Raw genomic sequence first — 23,335 nt, 5'->3', positions numbered from 1 at the left:
AGAAGGATCAGGGTCAGTTAAGTAAAATGGGGGCTTGGGGGGGCTGCAGCACCACAGAAGGTTTTTCACCTTAATGCATAGAATGCATTAAGATGAAAAACCATGAGGGTTTACAACCCTTTTAAAATTCCTCTTATTGTGGGACCCCAAAAGATGTGATCTGAAATAAAGTGAATGGCGTATCTTTATAATTAAGGACAGCTTTTGGAGTGCCACATCCAGACCTCCTTGACTGCACCAGGAACTCCCTCTCTAAAATTCTTTTAAAATGCTTTATTTCCCACTGGTTTTCACCACAGAAGAGTTTAGTCCTTTAAGACTGAGAGCGATCATTAACCACTGGCTGGAGAATCGTACAAGCACTTCACTCTCTGGTTATATAGCATTGAGCAAGTAACTCCTTTGCAAGCAGGAGCTGTTGCTCCTGCTTGCAAAGATCCACATAAAGCTTTGATCTGCAGGGCTTCATGACACAAATTATCCAGTTATTAGCAAACTCTGACTGCAGAGCCCCCAAGTGTGCTCCCACGACCATGCTGAGGCTGGTATTAATGTAGAAGAATGCACTGTGATGGCTTGTTGGCAATGATGATGATCAATAAAGCCTGGCTTCTAAAGCACTGTCCTCCTTTTTTTTTTTTTTTTTCCAATCCAAGATTATATTCAGGATTGCAATTTTTGTTATTCCAGCTAGACTCAGGAACTCAGGCTGTTGATGCTCATTGTATCAGCAGTAGAAAATGATGCCTTTAGAATCCCTAAAAAAATGAAATGCTGTAGTAGTTTAAAAGGAAGTAGTCTTTTGTGAAAAAAAAAAAAAAAAAAAGAATAGAAAAGGGTTAACATCCCTAAAAGCAGAAGCCTTTAACCGCACGTCATAGTAGCGAAATGTTTTCTTTATTTCTATTGGAAAACCGCATCAGAGGCCAACTTTGCATTGAGAAAGGGATCCTGGTCCCAAAACATTGGCCCATTATCCTTTTGTTATTCACGTAGGGAAAAAAAAAAAAAAATTATTTCATTAATAAGGAGTGTATTGGTGAAAATGTCCCACACATTCACTGCAGCACCCAGCAAAATTGATGTGGGCCAGCCTGTATGGTGTGCAGTGGGCATTCCATCCTTGTTTATGGACCGTTTTTTTTTTTTTTTTTTTTTTATTTCTTTATACTGTGAAGGCCATCCAATATTTTTAGTTGCCACCAAAGCAGGCATAGTGAGGAAATCTTTCAGTGGGAATACTTTTTGCATGCACAGCTGTCTGGAACAGGATTTCTCCAACCTTCTAGTATTGTCTGCACAACGGAAAGTGAAGTAAAATCTCCCCAGAAGAGCAAGAATGACAGCCATTTAAAATCCTGACTGGTGTTAATAACCAGTCTCTACTTTTTATTTGAGACAAAAAAGGTTTTTGCTTCAGATATACCTTGTCTTGTTTAGATGTATTTTGTGATCTGTTTAGTGTAATTGCTCAAAAAAATTATTTATCTTTTTGCCCAAAACCTTGGTAACCTGATATACATATAAACACTAGTTGCATATAATAATCAAAATATCAAACAGAGAATGTATGTGAAAATCATCACATTGTTCTAATGAAACAAATTGTTTACTTACTATTAAGGTCCTATTAAGTCCATGTGGGCTGGACTATGGAAAATAAATTATCCCTATTCTTGACATCTTAGTAGTTGGAGGCCTTCCCGCTGATCTGAAGTCTTTATTCACATTAGGGACTTGTTTCTAAGATATTTCCATTCCTGCAGGCTTTTCCTGTGTGTCCAGGGAAATGAGAGCATTTGCCAAAGCATCTGCCAACAGGAAACTACAGCACTCAATAGGGAGGGTTCCTGCTGGTGAATATTGCAGGTCTTGCCATGCCAGTGTGATTACTGCAGTGTTCCCCATGTATAAACACTGCAGGAAAGGGAAAACCTGTGTGTTCTGATCTGATGCATTTATTTAATTTTCTATGCAGTTTTAGAAGATTTACATCTAGAGGCTGTACACCACAGACACTCTACTTGGTTTTCTGAGCAAAGGGCACATTGTGGTCTTGCTCCAAAGAGTGAATTGCATTTCATTTTAACTCTTTATCACTGCGTAATGATTAACAGGGCATAAAAAAAATAATTTAATCTTGGCATTGAACATTTGCGTATATCAGTTGTGCAACTTACCTTGTCATACCAAAGTACACCAGCAGTATAGGTCATGGCAAAAAATAGACCCTGCAAGTAGAGCTGCACGATTAATCATTTAAGAATCGAAATTGCAATCTTTTTCTCTTCCCGATCTTCAAAACAGCATGTTGTGATTCTTTCTAACAAGTGCAGAGAGTTCTGCAGCTGGAAAAAAAAACAAAAAAACAATCCAGGCAGCCTGAAACAAAGTATCTGTTCGTTCTTTTATCAAAGGAAAAAACTCCAGCATGTAAATGAAGGAAGTTTAACAATTTAAAGACCAAACCTTTTCTGACATTTGTTGCTTACAAGTAAAAATCATTATTTTCTGCTAGAAAATTACTTGGAACAAACATTATATATATATATATATATATATATATATATATATATATATATATATATATATATATATATATATATATATATATATATATATATATATATATATATATATATATATATAATAATTTTTTTTTTTTTTTTTTTAGCAGAGACCCTAGAGCAGTGATGGTGAACCTTGGCACCCCAGATGTTTTGAAACTACGCTTCCCATGATGCTCAGCACTCTGCAGTGTGGTGGAGCATCATGGGAAATGTAGTTCCAAAACATCTGGGGTGCCAAGGTTCGCCATCACTGCCCTAGAGAATAAAAATGTTGCAATATTTTATGTCACACCGTGTTTGCGCAGCGGTTTTTCAAACGCAATTATAAAAAAAAAATACACTTTAATTTAAAAAAAGAAAAAACTAAACAGTAAAGTTAGCCCAATTTTTTTTTGTATAATGTGAAAGATGTTACCCTGCGAGAATCGTGATCTTTATTCTAAGCAAAAAAATTGTGATTCTCATTTTAGCCAGAATCGTGCAGCTCTGCCTGCATTTACATAAAAATACCTTTTGATCGTCTTGAAATGCATTCAGCTCTTAAGTCTTTTATAGGCTTATAACACACAGGATTGTTTTTTCAGCCCTGCTCAGTGTCTCTTGCTAAACTATTCAATTGCTCCCACTATTAGATCTCTACCACACTGAGGCTAATAATTCTGTACCCCAAGATATGAACTTAGAGGGCTAAATAGACCAGCCTTTCTCAACTCTGGATCATGGGAGGCAAGTACAGTGAGGATCGGCGCGTGGAGGAGGGGGGGGTTGATAGGTCACCTTTACAGATTTACACTTTTAAGGTGAATTTACACTATAGCAACACTTATGTGAAGGAGGCCTTACTCCCGACCCCTACACACTGTACAATCAGAACTGCTTTTCTGAGCTGGCGAGACTGGTTTTTGGACTGGGGTGCCTGGAGACTGAAAATAGTAAATGGTGCCGTGACTCAAAGGTTGAGAAACACTGAAATTGAGACAACACAGAAAGTATACGTAGGACTGAGGACCGCTCTGAATTTCTAATAACATCAACAGGTTTTTATCAAGCAGATATAACAAAATTCTTCCAATGGTACAGACCAAAAGACAGCAAATAAGAGAAGTTCATTTTTGGGATCTACATTGAGTTTTAACAGTATGATATTTTCAATGTGCAGAAGAGATGAAATGGAGCATAAAGGAGACAGTGAAGAGGACGAGGATTCTGAAGAAAAAGACCGTCTGGCAGGCACCAAAGTAAAAGTTAAATACGGACGAGGGAAAACCCAGAAAATCTACGAAGCCAATATTAAAAGCACAGAGGTAGATAGTGGAGAGTTGTTATACCTGGTGCACTACTATGGCTGGAATGTAAGGTAAGTTGGCATGAAGCTGAGTTTATATGCCTGTATATAAAGGGGAGCATGATGCTAGAATTGTGTATAACTGTAAGTCATGCAGATATTGTCAGATTATTCTTGGATCCAATTTATGAAATTCTTCAAAGCAGCCATGTCAGACTAGAAGTGTTTGGGCTGCTTGTGATCATCTCCCTTATTACTTTAAACCAAACATAAAGCACTAACTTATATGTAGCTCTTTAGAGTGAAATTTCAGGCAGAAGTCCTTGTTTCAAGGTTTTCATTTTTATTTTCCACATGGCCTACCTTACTACTATTGCTTCAAGCATCATCCATTTTCACAGATCCCCTGCCCACCTGAAATTTAACTAATGATTTTCACAAAGTTGATGGGTGATGGTGGGAAATATTCCTGCCAAAGGTATGCCTCCTTGGTTACCTCCCTCGTCTGCTGATTGGAGAATGAAAAATCAGCTGATTAGGTTATCGAAGTGCTCTCATCTCCTCCTGAAAGCAAGCTCCAGGTTCTGATACCTTTACTGCCCTAGCCAAAAGTTTTAGGAATTGCACAAATATAAATTTTCACAAAGTCTGCTGCCTCAGTTTTTGTGATGGCAATTTGCATCTACTCCAGAATGTTATGAAGAGTCATCAGATGAATTGCCATTAATTGCAAAGTCCCTCTTTGCTATGAAAATGAACTTAAAGAGGAGTTCCAGCCATTTCTGTGTTTTATTAAAAGTCAGCAGCTTCAAAAAGCATAGCTGCTGACTTTTAATAAACACACACTCCCCTGTCCCACAGTCCAGCAATGCGGCCACCTGAAGCCTTGGTTTTCTCCCCAGCGCCAGCATCACTAGTGTGGGCACCCTACTGTGACAGCTTGTGGCTTCACAGCCGGGTGCGCACTGCACGTCCTGAATGGCTGGGCAATCTTCTGGGACTTGTGACATTTCCCAGGCGGCTCCTCCTCACTTCAGATAACCCCCTAGGAGAAGCGCTCTCCCGGGGGGGTTACCTTGCGGGCGCGCTCCCGAGTCCAGCATTCGGCGTCCATAGACACGAATGCCGGACTCATCATTGGATTTGATTGACAGCAGCGGGAGCCAATGGCTGCGCTACTATCCATCTAGCCAATCAAGAGCCGAGACACCGCATCTCTGGCGTGGGAATTACGGGGCTCAGGTAAGTAAAACGGGGATGGGGGTGGCTGGGGGGCCGGTAACTGCCATAGTTTTTTTTTCATAGGATGCATTAAGGTGAAAAAACATGAGGGTTTACAACCCCTTTAAAACAGAAATGCCACTTTTAGGTGGAACTTTGCTTTAATCCCAAAAGAAACCTTTCCACTGCACTTCAGCCCTGCCACAAAAGGACCAGCTGACATGTCAGTGATTCTCTTGTTAACACAGGTGTCAATGTTGAGGAGGACAAGGCTGGAAATCACTCTGTAATGCCAATTAACTTAGAATAACAGACTGGAAGCTTTAACCACTTGCCGACCAGCCGCAGTCGTTATACGGCAGCAGGTTGGCACGTACCCGCAAATTGCTGTAGGTGTGCATCGGCACCTTTTTAAGGAGCTGTAGCAGGCGCGCATGGCGGGCGCATTACCGGCGGCCGCGATGTCCACCGGCCACCTGCGATCACGTGAACGAGAGCCAGAACGGGAATCTGTCAATGTAAATGGGCATATCCCCGTTCTAACATGGGAGTTAGAGAGAGAGAGATCTGCTGTTCCTAGTGATTAGGAACAGCAATCTCTCTCCTCCTCCAGTCAGCTCAGCCCCCATACAGTTCGAAACACTCCCAGGGAATACACTTCACCCCTTGATCTCCCCTTAGTGTTAACACTTTACCTGCCAGTGACATTTATACAGTAATCGGTGCCTATTTTTAGCTCTGATCGCTGTATAAATGTCAATGGTCCCAAAAAAGTGTCCGATCTGTCCGCTGCAATGTTGCAGTCCCGCTAAAAATTGCAGATCACCGTCATTACTAGTAAAAAAATAATATTGGCCTAAACTGATAGACCTTTTTTTTTATTTACTCTTTTGGGGGGGATATTTATTATAGCAAAAAGTTAAAAATATTTTTTTTTTTTCCAAAATGTCGCTTTTTTTGTTTATAGTGCAAAAAAATAAAAACCGCAGATGTGATCAAATGCCACCAAAAGAAAGCTCTATTTGTGGGGGAAAAAGGACATCAATTTTGTTTGGGTACAGCGTCGCACGACCGCGCAATTCTCAGTTAAAGTGACGCAGTGCCGTATCGCAAAAAATGGCCTGGTCGTTAAGGGGAAAAATCTTCCGGTCTGTAAGTGGTTAAAAGGAGGTTGGTGCTTGAAATCATTGTTCTTCCTCTGTTAACCATGGTTACCTGCAAGGAAACACGTGCAGTCATCCTTGCTTTGCACAAAAAAGGGATTCACAGGCAAGGATATTGCTGCTAATAAGGTTGCACCTAAATCAACCATTTATCGAATCATCAAAAACTTCAATTGCTGTGAAGAAGGCTTCGGGGCAGTCAAAATCCAGCAAGAGCCAGGACCATCTTCTACAGTTGATTCAGCTGCTGGATCAGGGCATCACCAGTGCAGAGCTTGCTCAGGAATGGCAGCAGGCAGGTGTGAGTGCTTTGGCACACACAGTGAGGTGAAGAATTTTGGAGAATGGCCTGGTGTCAAGGAGGACTGCAAAGAAGCCACTTCTCTCCAGGGAAAACATCAGGGAAAGACTGATATTCTGCAAAAGGTACAGCGATTGGACTGCTAAGGACTGGGGTAAAGTCATTTTCTCTGAATACCCTTTCTGATTGTTTGGGGCATCCCGGAAAAACCTTGTCTGGTGAAGAAAAGGTGAGCACTACCATCAGTCCTGTGTCATGCCAACAGTTAAGCATCCTGAGACCATTTATGTGTGGGGTTGCCTCTCAGCCAAGGGAGTGGGCTTACTCACAATTTTGCTAAGAACACAGCCATGAATAAAGAATGGTACAAAAACATCTCCGAGAGCAACTTCTCCCAACCATCCAAGAACAGTATGGTGATGAACAATGCCTTTTCCAGCATGATGGAGCACCTTGCCACAAGGATAAAAGTGATAACTAAGGGGCTTGGGGAACAAAACATTGAAAATTTTGGATCCATGGCCAGGAAACTACCAAGACCTTAATCCCATTATGAACTTGTGGTCAATCCTCAAGAGGCGGGTGAACAAAAACCCCATAAATTCTGGCAAACTCCAAGCATTGATTATGCAAGAATGGGCTGCCATGAGTCAGGATTTGGCCCAGAAGTTGACTGACAGCATGCCAGGGCAAATTGCAGAGGTGTTGAAAAAGAAGGGTCAACACTGCAAATATTGACTCCTTGCATAAACTTAAAATGGTTGTAAAGGCAGGAGGTTTTTTTATCTTAATGCATTTTATGCATTAAGATAAATCCTTCTGTTTGCAGCAGCCCCCCAATACTTACCTGAGGTCCATCTAGATCCAGCAATGTTGCGCAACAAACACGGTTGTCCGGGACTCCCCTCATTGGCTGAGACAGCAGCGCGGTGCCATTGGCTCCCACTGCTGTCAGTCAAAGTCAGTGAGCCAATGAGGAGAGAAGGGGGGGCGTGGACGAGCCACGGCTCTGTGTTTCTGAATCGATACATGGAGCTTCGGCTCGAGTGCACCCGCAACAAGCAGCTTGCTATGGGGCCACCCAACAGGAGGAAAGGGCCAGGAGCACCAGAGAGGGACCCGAGAAGAGAAGGATGTGGGCTGCTTTATGCAAAACCACTGCACCAGGCTGGAACGTATAAGCTGTTATTTGTAAGGAAAGAAAAGAGACTTTAGTATCACTTTAATGTAGTTGCCAATAAAAGCTTTTGACACTTATGAAATCCTTATAATTATACTTCAGTATACCATAGTGACAGCTGACAAAAGATCTAAAAACACTGAAGCAGCAGACTTTGTCATTCTCAAAGCTTTTGGCCACGGCTGTAGAGGACTTGTTGACGCTAAACAATATCCTTATTTTAAAATAATAATCCATACACGTTCACTACCTCATGAATCTTTTCTTGAAATGGTTTTACTGTGTTTTCTGCCTCCTTGTAACATCCTCCTGAACCTCTTTTTTCCACTTCACTTCCACGGACAGTTCTAATGAGGTCCAGCAACACATATGCCCCCCCTCCCCAAGTATAAAGTATTTTGTTGAAGTATTGAATAAAAAATGGTATAACACTAACATCTATAATACTCCCTACCTCTAACATAAACAAATTTGAAATGATGAATCTGTCACCTTAACTTAGTGATAACATAACAAACCCCAGTTACTCAAAGTGTGATATATCACAACATATCTCAATGCATTCACCATATAAAACTATGTGTCATCTGAATCTAAAACAAATGACCTCAAACAATAATGCACATTAACATAAACAGCAATAAGTGTCTTTAACTACTTCAGCCCCGGAAGGATTTACCCCCTTCCTGACCAGAGCACCTTTTGTGATACGGCACTGTGTCGCTTTAACTGACAATTGCGCGGTCGTGCGACGTTGCATCCAAATAAAATTGACGTCCTTTTTTTCCCCACAAATAGAGCTTTCTTTTGGTGGCATTTGATCTCCTCTTCGTTTTTTATTTTTTGCGCTATAAACAAAAAGAGTGACCATTTTGAAAAAAAAAAAAAAGCAATATTTTTTACTTTTCGCTATAATAAATATCCCCAAAAAAATATAAAAAAAAACAAATTTCTTCCTCAGTTTAGGCCGATATGTATTCTTCTACATATTTTTGGTAAAACAAATCACAATAAGCGTATATTGATTGGTTTGTGCAAAAGTTATAGCGTCTACAAAATAGGGGATAGATTTATGGCATTTTTATAAATTTTTTATTAGTAATGGCGGCGATCTGCCATTTTATTTATTTTTATTGTGACTACAACATTGCGGTGTACACATCGGTCACATCGCTCGCGCGCACCCACTAGCCCGCAATTTAAAGGGGACGTACAGGTACGTCCATTTGCACAGCCGTGCCATTGTGCCGACGTACATCGTCGCGCGCTGGTCGGCAAGCACTTAAAGTGTCCAAAAAATCAATCTCCTCCATATGAAATAGTGCAGATATTCAGGTCATTTGCAAATTACAGTGCACATCTCATGTGTGATATGCCTTATAATTTGCAAAGGTCCTGAATATCTGCACTGATAAACAAATATAGTGGACAAGAGGTATATTTATTCTTGCACAAATGCACTAAAGTTTAAATATTTCCTCTAGAAGGACCCAATAACACAAGGGGAAATTAGCTTAGCGATTAAACACAGCGACAGGTAAAAGCCCAGGCCCCGACTGATTTGCAATCTTACATTATAATAAATTTAAAGAACCATAAATACCAAAATAATGGGCATATGTGAATGATTTGGGAAAGGGGGAAAAGATGAGAAGGGAATCTTTGCAAGCACACATCACGGCAATACCTAAAGAGGGAAAAGGCGCAACCCTATGTTCCAGTTACAGACCAATAGCGTTATTAAACGCCGATACAAAACTGTATGCAAAGATCTTGGCTACAAGACTAAAAGAGCTGATGCCAGATTAGATCCATGCTGACCAGACAGGCTTAATTCCAGAAAGGGAAGGCAAGGATAACGGGATTAGAACGCTACTTTTGTTGTGTAAATCGAGAGGTGAAAAGTCCCCAGCTCTATTTCTGTCAATAGATGCTGAAAACACATTTGACGGCATTAACTGGGGATTCTTAGGCTGGCCACACCCTATACAATTTTCTTATTCAATTTCCTTTAGATTTACCTTCAAGTATGTAGTGCAAGGGCCTGTCTGAGTGCATATAAATTGAAAGGGCTTAGGTTTGACCTCATATTATACGGTTTGGGTAAATCTTAAGGAAAGTTGAACAAGAAAATTGTATAGTGTATGACCAGCCTTATTGGAAACAGTGGATAATTTTGGATTGGGCCCTAGGATGACCCAATGGATTCGAGCTCTCTATGATCATCCCATAGCATCAGTGAAGGTTAATGGGAGTTTATCAACATACTTTGAAATCTTTAGCGGAACTAGACACGGATGTCTGTTCTCACCCCTCCTGTTTGTATTGTCACTGGAACCATTGCTGGCTACCATCCGCGGATATAGGAGGGGTGAAGATTGGAGATGTAGAACAGAAAGTGGCGGCATATGCTGATGTGCTGTTCTACATAACCAATCTCAGCAAAACATTCCCAAATTTATTAAAAGAATTTTTAAAAAACGGACGGCTAAGCCTGACCAATATCTGGTAACTCCATATGAAATGTGGTGCACGCAAGATGCAGATGTGTGGTGGCATTTCCCTGGTCTATGGGCTGCTACTGGGTTCTCCCCGTAGACTCCCCTATATGTATGGAGGTCTGGGATACCGATTTGGGAGAAGAAAGGGACCTGGAGCTGTGGCACAGTTGTTTCCTGAGATTTTACAGGGGTATCATGAATGGCACCGTGATAGAGGCAAATTTAAAGGTGCTCCCCCGTTGGTACCTGGTGCCAACCCGGTTGGCCAAAATGTACTCTTCTGTTTCGCCTTTGGGTTTCCGAGGGTGTCAGATGCCGGGGACAATGTGCCATATCTGGTGGGAATGCCCTAGAATGCAGGGTTACTGGAATGGAATCTTAGCATCTGGCAGGACACCATTGAACAATTTGAATGGACCCGGGAACCGTGGGCCACATACATGCATATATCTGTCTCGTACATTAATTTAGCACTGCCCTCTGGAATTTTGGACTAATATATATTTCCTGACCCTGGCTCGGACCAGCCTTCTCTGTTCTGTGCTCTTTCTGCCTCCATTCTTTATCTTCTTTCAAACTTTTTCTCTAACGTATGTTTGGTTACTCAAGTGTTTATATTGGCACCCCACATCTTTAGCACCCTGAAATGTATACAAATATTCCGCGCTAAGGACAGATACCAATACGAACTGCAGCCCCCCCAGAAAAGGAAAACACCTAGGTGAAGTCCAAGTGCTATAAACTATGAAAGGGGGATTGGCACTGTTCACTATTCAAATAATGATACCATATCTCACCACAAGGGAATGCATGTGCAACAAATCTGGGTGAAAAAATCTGAGTGATTTTTTTAGCATCTTTTCACTGATTTTTTTCACCCAGATTTGTTGCACATGCATTCCCTTGTGGTGAGATATGGTATCATTATTTGAATGGTGAACAGTGCCAATCCCCCTTTCATAATTTATAAATCTTTAGCACCCTGATTTTGGGGCAGTCTTCATTGGGTTTGTCCCCCTCAGCTAGTTGTATCGGGTGATAAGGATCTGGCGTTTATGTAGGGGTTGATACCTTTACTGTTTGGGAATTTGACATATATATTTTTTTATGTGTTCCACTGATGTCGGTTCTTTTGTATTGTCTATGTGAAAAATTGTCAATAAATATTTTGAAAGTAAGAATTAAAAAAAATATGGAGAACTGTCGAACTTAAAGATAAATCCTGTAAAGTCAAAAATTCGAAGTATAATTCTGAGTAAGAAAGTTGAAGTAGCTTTACAGAGGGAATTTCCTTTCACATGGGGGAAAACAGACCTAAAATATTTAGGGATAAAAATAACACCTTCACTGGGGAATTTATACCAAGCAAATTATATTGCTTTACTTAACGAGATCAAAGCACAAATGTTAAAAATCTCATTACTTCCACTCACATGGGTCGGACAGATAAATATGGTAAAGATGGCAATACGAACATTTTGTACAAATTTCAAATGTTACCAATAGCCTTACCTCAGGCTTTTTTTAGAATGGTTAAGACAATGTTCCTAAGGTATATATGGCAAAACAAGAAACCAAGAATACAGTTCTCGATACTGAGTAGAGATAAAGTGGGGGGGGGGTTAGCAGCACCATTAAAAGGTACTACAATGTGATAATTTTTGAATGGACTAACACAAAAAGCGAAAAAAATTGGGTAAAAATAAAAAAGCACACTTAGTGGAGCACAGTTAAATAAGAATGTTTGGGTTCCACCAAAGTATAGGATGTTAGGCATTGGCACACACCAATTGACTAGTAATGTTTTTAGAGTATGGGATATATATTTTACAGGGAAGTAAAATGGGAATACAATTTACCTTTTGATACCACTAGACGAGACAATTTTTTTTTTTTCCACAAGGTAATGAGGCACATTTTGGAAAATGGATAAAGAACGTACAATTAAAAGATATCAATTATAAAGGGAAAAATACGAGCATATCAGGAATTAAATCACAAAATGTATCTGATTGATTTGAATGAATAGAGGTATTCGCAGTTAAAACACTTTGTGTCTACACTACCGCAACCAATTAGATCTGAAGAGAACCTAAACGTAATAGAAAAAATATGTAACTTGCAAATAAATTTAAAACGCAGTATATCGCAGATATATACAATTCTTACGACCCTAGAGGGGCGGGGAATGCCTTTAATCATTGGAAAATAGGAAAAAGAGTTTGGATCACAATTAAAGGAGCAACAAAAAAAAGTAAAGTATTGAGAGCAGTATACAGTATTGCGGTGGACATAAACACAATAGAGATGAATTACAAATGTCTATCAAGATGGTACATAACACCCACAAAGGCACAAAAGTATCAGCCAGAGAAATCCCCATTGTGTTGGAGAGTTTGTGACCAGAGGGGTACTATGTCCCATCTATGGTGGGAATGCCGAAGATACGGAAATTTTGGCAGGTGGCACAAGTACATATAAAAGAGATCATGGGACTGGAGATTCCAGATGAACCATGGTATTGACTATTCCAGAACACAAATATTAAAAAAAAAACAATATAAGACCATAATACTGCCATATTTAATAAACACAGCCAAAGGAATGAAGCCAAAAAATTGGCAGAATAAAGAAAGACCTACGATAAGAGATTGGAGATCTCTCTCTCTCTCTCTCTCTCTCTCTCTCTCTCTCTCTCTCTCTCTCTCTCTCTCTCTCTCTCTCTCTCTCTCACACTCACACTCACACTCACACACACACACACACACACACACACACACAGAGATATTGTATATACCTGAGCAGGTAGGATGATTGGAAAGCATATGGGAAAGTTGGATAGAATTCAAGAAAATAAGGAAGTATGCAGAAGAGGAGAGATGGGTAGGAGAGAGGAGCACAATTGGGGGGGGGGGGGGGGGTGAATATAATAGTGACTATTATCTGTTTGTTAAATTTATTATATATGGAAAATCAAATAGTTTAAATTAAAAAAAAAAAATTCCTCTAGAACTGTGCAGTAATCCAGCACGAAACGGCTCTTTCACTTTGATTTGTGTAGATGTTTCCCTTTCTGCTCATTTGTTGGCTGCAGCATGTGATGTACACTTTTACGGGCTAGAAGGGAGGTATGGAGAGCTGGCAGAGGCCATGAGTGATCTGGCTGGATTTTTCCATATTTGAGCTTGCTAGATTTTAAGACTTTTGTGCAGGACCTGGAAGGAAATCATAAGTCTACAGGCAGGCAGCAGTCCATCCATAGCCATTCCACCCTCTACTGCTCGTGACACTTTTGCCTGAAAATTTAGTTTGTAAAGAGGGGTTTCTGTAAATCTGAACTTATAACCGATGCTATAACAGACAGGTGAGATAATATTTATGGAATGATAATCTGAGTTTGTTTTTTGTTTTTTGTGCTGTTGCAATACACAATTTTATTCTTTTACAGATATGATGAATGGGTTAAAGCTGACAGGATCATCTGGCCTTCAGAGAAAGTTGGTTCGAAGAGAAAACAAAAGAAAAGAACAAAAGTAATTATGAATATTTCAGTTATGTTCGTTGTTGTGTGGCTGGATAAATACTGATTGCTGGAGTTTTTTTCAGTGCTCTATGGATAAAGATGTGAATCTGCTTGCAGTTTGTGTGTAACCTATTTATATTCATTTTTGTATATTGGGAGCAAATCCAGGAAATTTTTAATAAACCCTTTAAACTCAAAAAGATATGAAAGTAACATAGCTTTTGTCACCTTCCAGAGTACACTTAGTGTAGTGTGACTCCAGTTCACTGCATCTTTAAATGATATCTTGCTTTCCTACCAAACACAGGTTTTTAGCCTGCAGTATTGTTCTGTGTTGTGCAACTACCATCTAAATCTACATCTCTTTGCATTAGGACAGGGCTTGACAAACCCCAGGCGCCAGGTCGCCATTGCAACTAGGAAATGCAGCCTGGCACCTGGGCTGTTGTCTGCCCCAGTGCCTAGCATAGGGTGAGCAGCCGGGCGCACAATTGCCGGGCGGGTGGCAGGAAAGTTTGTTTTCTGATGCCGGGGGGTGGGGAGAGGCAGCGCTGTGAAGCCAGGTTAAAGGAGGAGAGGGGCAGGACTGTGAAGGTCAGGTTAGCGCAGACGAGGGGCTGTTAAGGTAGTAGGAAAGGAAGGTTGGGGGAGTAGCGAAGCTGACGGGCGGATTGGAGCCCTAGGCAAGAAGTGTTCCTGTGTGGCTCTCTCCTCCCTCCCACTGGGTGTGCATCTAGCTTGAGCTGTCCGGGGAGACTCCCTAGACCAGGAACCGGCGGGATCCCTCCCCGGGCACTACGGTTCTAGCTTGGGCGGGCTCTGAGTCAGGTCTGGCCAGCAGGAGAGCCCCCTACCCACTGGACAGCTGGTGTGGCCACCTATCAGTGCCCATCAATGCTGCCTCATAAGTGGGCGTATCAGGGCAGCCTCATTTCCGCACATTAGTGAAGAATTCCTTATTTGCAAACTTTTATAACAGAATTTAAGAAAGGTGTGGGGTTTTTTTTGTTTGTTTTCACAAAATTTTTCGGTCTTGTATTGCTGCGTTTAAAAAAGGAAAAACCCCAGTAGTGATCAAATACCACAAGAAGAAAGCTCTATCTGTCTCAAAAAAATTGAAAATTTTCATTTGGGTACAGTGTTGCATGATGGTGCGATTGCCTTTCAAATTACGACAGCGCTGAAAATTGGTCTGGATGGGAAGGGGGTGAAAGTAACCAGTAGGCAAAAGGTAAAAAGCTGGCTTCTAGATTCAAAGCAAATTTGTGAAGCCCTGCATTAGGAGATACTATCACCTCACAGGGCAAAGTAACCGTGTTTCCTCTAAGGACATCCTCTTACCCTCATATACTTACCTTGCCTTTCTCAAAGCACTCGCTTTCCCTCCCAAAGGGCTCCTTCACAGTTGGTACTGAAATCAGATGTGTCAGCAACATGAAGGAACAGTGACAGCACTAATCCATTCGTGACCGTGTTCAGGCCTAGTGATTGGTTATTGGGTCTGGGCACTGCCACAGGAAAGCATAGCACATGTTTCCCCATACTCGGAAGTAGCGGGTATTCTCAGTGGCTGCAGAGGAGCAAGAAGCTGTGAGGGAGCACAGGTGGGGTGCCTATATGGGGGCCTGTGCTTTGCAGAGACACTGTTGCTTTGTCCTGCATGGGCATTATGACTTCCTCTCTAATGCTTCTTGTAGATTGCAATGACGACTGGGAAGTGAATATTACTTTCTGTATGATGATACCTGAGCAAAATTAAACTGCACATATACTGTTATGGAAGCATTGTGAATCCCTGGCCTGCAGAATCACAAGTTTGCATTAAGGTGTTCAAAACACCAGGATGCTTTTGTTCAGAAGATTAAGAGCAGAGTGACCTCTTGTACCAAAAGCAGTGCTAGGATGAAGAACAATAGTTCCAGACAGATAGTTTGTGACCTCTGCGTGTATTTGCATAGTAATATGTACTGTATCACTTTACTGCTTCATTTTGACCATTATTTGTTACACCGTTTAGAACAAAGATGAAAATGACAAGGATGAAAAGAAAGAGGAGGAAAAGCAAAAAGCAAAGGGACGAGGCCGTCCTCCTTTAAAGTCACAGCTTCAATCTAATGTGACTTGTGCTGTTCCTAAGACTCCGAATAGTGAAGGCAAGGCATCTGGTGCAAACACAAAGAATAACACTCTTGACAATTCCTCCTTGTCAAATGGATTGGAAGGTAATTGAACGTTTATGATCTAATATTCCTCTTACTTGCATAAACACTGGGGGAAATTTTAGGAAGAAGCAAATTAACCTGCCAGTTTGTTTTTTGGATTGTGGGAGGAAACTAGAGCACCCAGAGAAAACCACACACAGGGCCACTGCTGTTACTGTCCCAAAAAGGATTCAAACTGTGATGTTTATTTTACGATACAAGCTATTTTACTTCAAGGCAGACTGACCCTTAGTACTTTTGGAATCATATAAGTGTCTGGTTTGTATTCTAAAAAACAAACAATCTTGCAAGCTACCATGTGAAAATCCAAATGATAATTAGAGATGATTAAAGGACAGCTGCTAGCATTGATCACGAGCACTTGCCCAAAAGTTTTATACCAATATAACGCTGCGCTATCCAAATGTAATCATACGGTAACCGTACTAAATCATATTATTATTGGCTGCAGTTAAAGAGGAGTTCCACTCAGGGGGTCCATTAAAAAATTAAAAGTCAGCAGCTACAAATACTGCAGCTGCTGACTTTTAATTGGACACTTACCTGTCCCTGGGTCCAGCGATGCGGGGGATCGAAGCCCCACTCGTCCCCCCCCCCCCCTCCGCTCGTCGGCGCCAGCATTTCAACTGTGGGCATCGGGCTGTGGCTTCACAGCCTGGCACCCACTGCGCATGCGCGAACGGCGCCGCATGCCGTGATTGGCCGCTCAATCACCTGGGACCTGTAATGGGTCCCAGATGATTGACAGGAGGGAGGGAGCAGAGCCGAGCCCTTCCTGTGCCGAGGGGGAAGTGATGTCACCAGCCCAGGCAAAGGAAGAGGCAGACTACGAGGGACCCCCTAGCAACAGGCATTTAGAGGTAAGTAAAAAAAAAAAAAAAAATATCCAAATTTTTTTTGGGTTTTTTTTTAGAATTTTTCAGGTATTTTTGTTTTTTTGGGTGGAACCCCACTTTAAATAGTGGTGGTGAGATATTCTATTCCTTTATAAAAAATCTAGTGAACATAATAATGCAATCTTATGCAATTATAAGTTGCGATCATGAACAATTAAAATTTGCAATCCTATGCGATCCTCCCAATGACAACCTGTGTAGCATACACACCTCTATATACACATGTAGCATTCATATGCAATAGAGAAATTTGCAACCCTGTGCGATAATTGCGATGCTGCAATAATTGCAGTGACAACCTGTAATTTACATAAATCCTATATAAAAGTGCATCAATATACAATAATCAATATAGAAATAAAGTGAACTGTGTTTAAAGTGCTCTTGTGCCAAACTAATTCATGCATTAATCTGTGTCCATAAAATTGCTACATAAAGTTTATTCATAACTACTCCATTCTACTGGTGCTCATTGCAGATGATAAAACAGATGATATAACAGTAAAGTGCTCGTGTCCACTCTTGTGCTCCCCTTTTGGTGTATGCGCTCACCTTAGAGCGTGTGACCTTGCACCTAAGCTCAGTCAAAACACGCTTTTAAACCAACTCTGGGTTTATGGTCAGCATTTAGATCCTTGGATTGTTGCTTGCAGCAATATTCACATGGAAAACAGAGGAAACTGGATAGTGTATTACCATTTTAAAAGTTTTATTTAAAATGACAGTATTCCCTATATTAGGGTACTCACATTTAATAGGTGCTATGAGCGCACCACTCTGTATCAAGCCAAACAGATATAAAGGCGCTGTACTGATGTGTCCTCTCCCGCTCTGAGAACACTCCACTGTCTCATAAACCGTCCTGTCCCCTCCCCAACATGTGTCGATACCGGGAAATGTCGTAGCTTCCTCAGGGGGAATTCTTGAATGTATAGTACGTTGGTTATTACAAAAAAAGCTCTATATCGGAAACCACGCATCCAGCTCCGACTTCTTTATTGCTCTAAAGAAAAAAAAAATCTCTATAGTCAACAAACTGTCCAGTTTTATTTTTATAGTAAAAATAATAGCCATTAATAAAATACTATTGCAATACATATTAGCAACTTTTATTTTACCTGCCAAAGGATATATAATTTTGTTCAGTCTTGTTGTTCAGTGTGGCAGAAATTCATAAATCACAAGAGTGGCTGAACAAAACCTTTTGCAGGTAAAACTGCAAGCATACAGTTTGCGTTTAAATGCATGTTTAGCTGTTTGCATGGAGTTCCACTTTAGGTATAGCAGTTTGCAATGTTGGCTTATCCAAAGTGGCAGCAGAAGTGTTGATCTGGACTAGGGTTACTTTTGAGTTTTATCCCTTGGGGACCTATAACACAAAAAAGTAATATTGTAAAGACTAATACTAATCCTTTGTAAACTTTAGGAACAGTTCGGCGGAGAACGAGGAGGAGTTCTGGAATGTACGACTCTGATAGATGCTCTAATGGTGAGTAAATACATTATCCCAATGAAATGGCACTGGGTTCCTGACAATAAAGTGGTAGTGACGCCAGAAATGTATTTATATCTTTTAACCAGCAAGGCAAAGTTTTATAATGTGCTAGTATGCATCGCATACTAGTACATTATGTGAAACTTGCCTTAGAACGAAGCCCTTCCAGTGGCGAGCGTCACCGCTGCCAGGTCTTTTATCTTCACCTGGTCTTTCTTCCGGGTTCACGTACTCTGGTTGTGTGAGTTGCTGGAGCCGTGATGACATCACTCTGCCATTTACAGCACAGGACTGTGAAGGAACGGCCCGGGCGGCCGTTCCTTCAGAGCGCATGCACCTGTGCTGTCACCGGCTGCATGTATAGTAGATATCTCCTATACGGTGCACGTTTAGGAGATATTTACAGTACCTTCAGGTAAGTCTTATTACAGGCTTACCTATAGGTAAAATTCATGTATGGGAGTTTACTCCCACTTTATATCATTTATTAGAGGTGGCATAAGACCCCAGTAATACCAAGGGGTCCAACTATATTGAGAGCACTGTCCACTCTCAATATACAGTCTGTGTTTATTCCATACTGTACCTACCTGTTCATAAAATGCAGGCTTTCGGTATCCTATGGAGTGTTCTTTGTTTAACACTGCAAACACTGTGATAGGATATGCCCATGGTGACAGGCTAAGCCTGGACATTATTTACAGACCAGTGTTGAGGACAGTTAAGACAGGGTCATCCTGTATCTCTGTCCATTACTGTAAAAACAGAGCTGTGTTTGGAATGTGGTAATTTCACAATGCAGACTTTTTTAAGTTGGTGCTAAAATTTAAACCACTCAGAACCACTGGTTGTACACTTAAAGTTGTAAGGGACTCAGGTGCTTCCTCCCACCTATTCTGCACAAGGCTTTGTTACAGGACAATCTGAACCTGGGTACACCTACTGAACATGCTTATCCTATTATCCGCACTCTACTCCGTGAGTACCCCCCCAGAGGACTACTTCTGTAGATAAGACATGGTGAATGGGACCAAATTCAGAATCGCAGACAAACTTTCTCTCTGCCGAAAACCTGCACAGCACTTGACATCAGAGTGATTATGTGTTCCATGCATGGTCCGGAGCATCACCCAGTTCGAAAACTAATGTCTGCTTCAGATTCTTTTTTAGGCACACAATATGTGGCCTGCCTGACAGAAGCAGAATTTTCTTCATCTTTGTCAAAATTCATTGGACAGATTATGGCCTTTAATACAGCCACATTTGTCCAGGGCTCATAAATGCTACACCTCCTCCTACTTCTGTTTCTGTACCCAAGTTAGATCCCGATGAGCTTGTCCTGGAGGACACAGACGCAGAAGGGACTGAAGATATTGAGTCAGTATTGGAGGAAGTTCCTTAAAGTTGAGCTCCACCCAAAAGGGGAAGCTCTGCTTGCCTGCCTCCACATTTTGGCACATTTTTTTTGGGGGGGGGGGGGGGGGGGGTACCTGGTTTTGACAGGTACCCGCTCCCACTTCCGGCTGAGCTTGCCGCTGACCCCCTCCTTTTCTCCCCCCCCCCCCCCGCAGCTCACTTAGCGTATGCGCAGTACTGCCAGTTTCCCTTAGTGGAGATGGCGGCGCAGCACCCAATAGCCGTGTGAAAAAATGGCTCGGTGCTGACATTGCTGGAACCCTGGACAGGAAAGTGCCCTAATATTAAAAATCAGCAGCTACAGTATACAGCTAGAGCATTTGTAGCTACTGAATTTTATTTTTTTCCGAAGGAGCTTGGAGCTCCTCTTTAAGATTTTTATACTTTCGATGTCTGTATGTTGAAGAGGGAGCTTCATATAGCATGCTTGCTAACTTTTTTTTTTTTTTTTTTCTTTGGAAAATTATTTTTATCATGCTTGCTAACTATGAAAAACTCATTGCTGCCTCTGTCTGCAAAAGCCTTGACATTGTACATTCTGACTCTTCTCCATCTCACCATGCCCCATTGGGTACAGAGGCCTACAAAAGCTTTCCTGTTCATGAATAGATAAAATGTGCAGTCTACAACAATTGGGTCATTCCTGAAAGGCACTCTCCCCTTAATGTTTGCAGAACAATATCCAGTGAGAGAAGAGTTTGCAAAGAAGTGGGCTTTTCCTGTAGTTGATCCTGCCATCTCTGTCTTAAACTAATATTACACTATACCTATTGAAGATGTTCCTTTTTTTTAAAGATTCTGCAGATAGAAAGTTTGAAACATTCCTAAAGGCTCTCTTTAAATGAATTGTAAAGTGTGTGTTCGTTTAAAAAAAAAAAAAAGTTATACTTACCTGCTTTGTGCAATGATTTTGCACAGAGCAGCCCAAATCCTCCCCCTTCTGGGGTCCACTGCCAGTACTCCGGGCTCCCCTTCTCCCTGTGCCACCAAATAAAGCTGCTACTTATGGTGGCACACATGGCACCTTGATCTCGAGCTCTGCTCTTGTGTGTCCATTGACGCACACAGTTTTGCTTGGCCCTTCTCCCATGTCGCTGGATTTAATTGACAGAATCAGGAGCCAAAAGCTCCCGCTGCTCTCACTGAGTCAATTGAGGAGGGAAAGTGATAGAGAAGTGCCACTGCTCTCAAGCACAGATCTAGATCGGTCTGGGGTAAGTATTTGGGGGGGGGGGGGGGGGGCTGGGGGGAGCTGAACACAAGTTGTTTTTTTTTGTTTGTTTTTTACAATAATGCAGAGAATGCATTACGGTAAAAGCCTTCAGCCTGCAACCACTTTAATCTTGCAGGTCCAGCCCTGCAGCCAGCTCTCACTGCAGTTTCAGTATCAGCAATCTGCAGCTAACTAGTCTAAGACGAACAACCAACATGACAGGATTGTGCTTTTTTACAGATCAATTTCCGCAATTGCCTTCTCTTCTGTTTTTTTTTTTGTGTGTGGATGCCCTAAAACATGTAGTGAGACAGATCCCTAGAATGGCTCTAATATTCAGTCACATTTTTCAGAATCTTGTGGCCTAAAGCTTGGACAGCTGAAGCTGCCTGCAAAAGGGCTCCTCACCAAGGAGGACACTTGTTTGGTGAGGCACTTTTACCAATTTATCAAAGAGATTACCAAGAAAAAGGAAGATTACAAAAACCTCGGAGCCCCCACAAAGCCTTCACCAAAGCCACAATGAAGGAGCATCCTCACGTCTAAAGCCTGGGGGCTATTAGTTTGCTTCTCTCTGGGTCACAGACATCCCAGACTTGTGGGCCTGTTGGCATGTTAGTGTAAAGGAAAAAGCAGGCACTTTCCTTCAATATACCCATGTTCCTTTCCAGCCAAGCAAGAACTTTCTTATCTTGGTGGATCACCCCAACCTTAACATCAGGGAAGTCCTTCCTCCCCTACCACTGAAAAGTCCTTACAACAGATGCAAGTCAATAAGACTGGAAAAGACTGTTCCAATCCTTGACTATTCAAGGAACATGGTTTAGAGTAGAAACTAAGCTCCCCATCAACATACTGGAGGTCAGAGCAGTTAGGTTGTCCCTGCAGAACTAGACCACCCTTCTGAATGGATGCCCAATTTAGGTGCAATCAAACAGTGCCACCCTGGTGGCATTAATCAACTATCAAGGGGGAACGAGGAGCCTGGTTATCATCCACAGAAGACCAGATTCTCTAAATTTTCTGTGGTCCGCATACAAGGAGTGGACAGTTGGCAGGATGCTCATCTCCGCCACTGTGACTTGGACCCGGGGGAATGGTCTCTTCAAGCAGATGTGTTCAGTTTGGTGTGCCAAAAATGGGGGATTCTGGATGTGGACATCCTAGCCTCCTGAATCAACAACAAGCTTACCTGTCTGTTGCCAGAATCAAGGATCCTGTAGCTCTAAAAATCCCCTGGTCTCAATTCAGTATAATTTATGCCTTCCCTCTTATACAAATTCTGTCTCACTTGCTTCTCAAAACAGAACAAGAGAGAAGCAGTACACTAAACTGGCCCAGAAGAACCTGGTACACAATCAGTCTGTGATTCCTACCTTGTTAAAGCAAAAAAAGCTCATTTTGGGAAGATCTATTATTGTATCTTGAAATCTCATTTTTCCTGGTATGAACAGTCAATTCAGTAACAGAGATTACTCTGTGCCTCACATTCTGGCCTTTCTGTAAATCTGGAAACAGGTCTTGGCCAGAACTGAGCTATAAGTAACCCCCATAACAGCAGGTATTGGCCTTATCCATCCTCTTTCAAAAGCTTCTAGCTTCACATAATTTTGTTAAAAAAAACAACTGGGACCTTAATTTCTCGCTTCCTTGCAGAAATCACCAAATCACCCTTTGAACCCATCAAGGATATCGCTGCTGGTGGTTCTTGCTGGCAAAGTAACATTTTTAGTAGTGATCATGTCTGTCAGACCTGTTTCTGAACTGATGGCCTTGTAAAGAGCCTTTCCTGATACTTCATAATGACCAGGTGGTTTTATGCCCCAAGTCCATCCTTTCTTCTGAAAGTGGTTTCAGCATTCCACCTCAGTGAGGACGTTGGATGCTTAGGCGCAGAGCACAAAGATAGCAGTGCAAAGAAACGGTCTCTACCTTACCTATATGTTGTCCCGGCCATTAGAGTATACCTCAAAGCTACTGCTTCCATCAGACAACCAGATTCCCTGTTTGTTCCCTTCTTGGGGTTCAAACATCAATCAAAATCCTTCTCCACTATAACACACCTATTCCACCAGATCAGTTAGTTTCTTGGACATTTTGGCACCAAGCTTCTATAGCCCAACTGTAAGGCCACCACTTGGTCTTCTGTTCATACAGTCTCCAAGTTTTAAAGTGGTTCTAAAGCCTCAAGGTTTTTTACCTTTAATGCATTCTCTACATAAAATCTTTTCTGGTGCATGACCCCTCCCTCCTTATTCTTGCCTGAGCATGATCTGATCCAGCGCTTGCCGCTGTCTCCCTCCTCATTGGGCAGATTGATAGCAGCGGGATGGCTCCAACTCCTGTCAA

The 23,335-nt window shown here is 41.6% G+C and overlaps 1 protein-coding gene across 4 annotated transcripts in view; it reads left to right on the top strand.

Moving 5' to 3' along the window:
* Positions 1-23,335, top strand: part of ARID4A (AT-rich interaction domain 4A) — a 115,294-nt gene that overhangs the window by 76,094 nt on the left and 15,865 nt on the right. For 3 of the 4 annotated variants that reach the window (XM_073609419.1, XM_073609417.1, XM_073609418.1), the window contains exons 17-20: positions 3,730-3,927; positions 13,670-13,754; positions 15,762-15,966; positions 18,289-18,351. In XM_073609419.1, the coding sequence (XP_073465520.1) occupies positions 3,730-3,927; positions 13,670-13,754; positions 15,762-15,966; positions 18,289-18,351 (551 nt within the window). The remainder of the gene's footprint in view (positions 1-3,729; positions 3,928-13,669; positions 13,755-15,761; positions 15,967-18,288; positions 18,352-23,335) is intronic. The other variant, XM_073609421.1, reaches the window with a different exon arrangement.

This window comes from Aquarana catesbeiana, linkage group LG13, assembly GCF_042186555.1.
Source record: "Aquarana catesbeiana isolate 2022-GZ linkage group LG13, ASM4218655v1, whole genome shotgun sequence".
Classification (NCBI taxonomy): Eukaryota; Metazoa; Chordata; class Amphibia; order Anura; family Ranidae; genus Aquarana; species Aquarana catesbeiana.
Note: the sequence above shows the minus strand (reverse complement) of the source record. Positions and strands in the feature narration are given on the sequence as shown.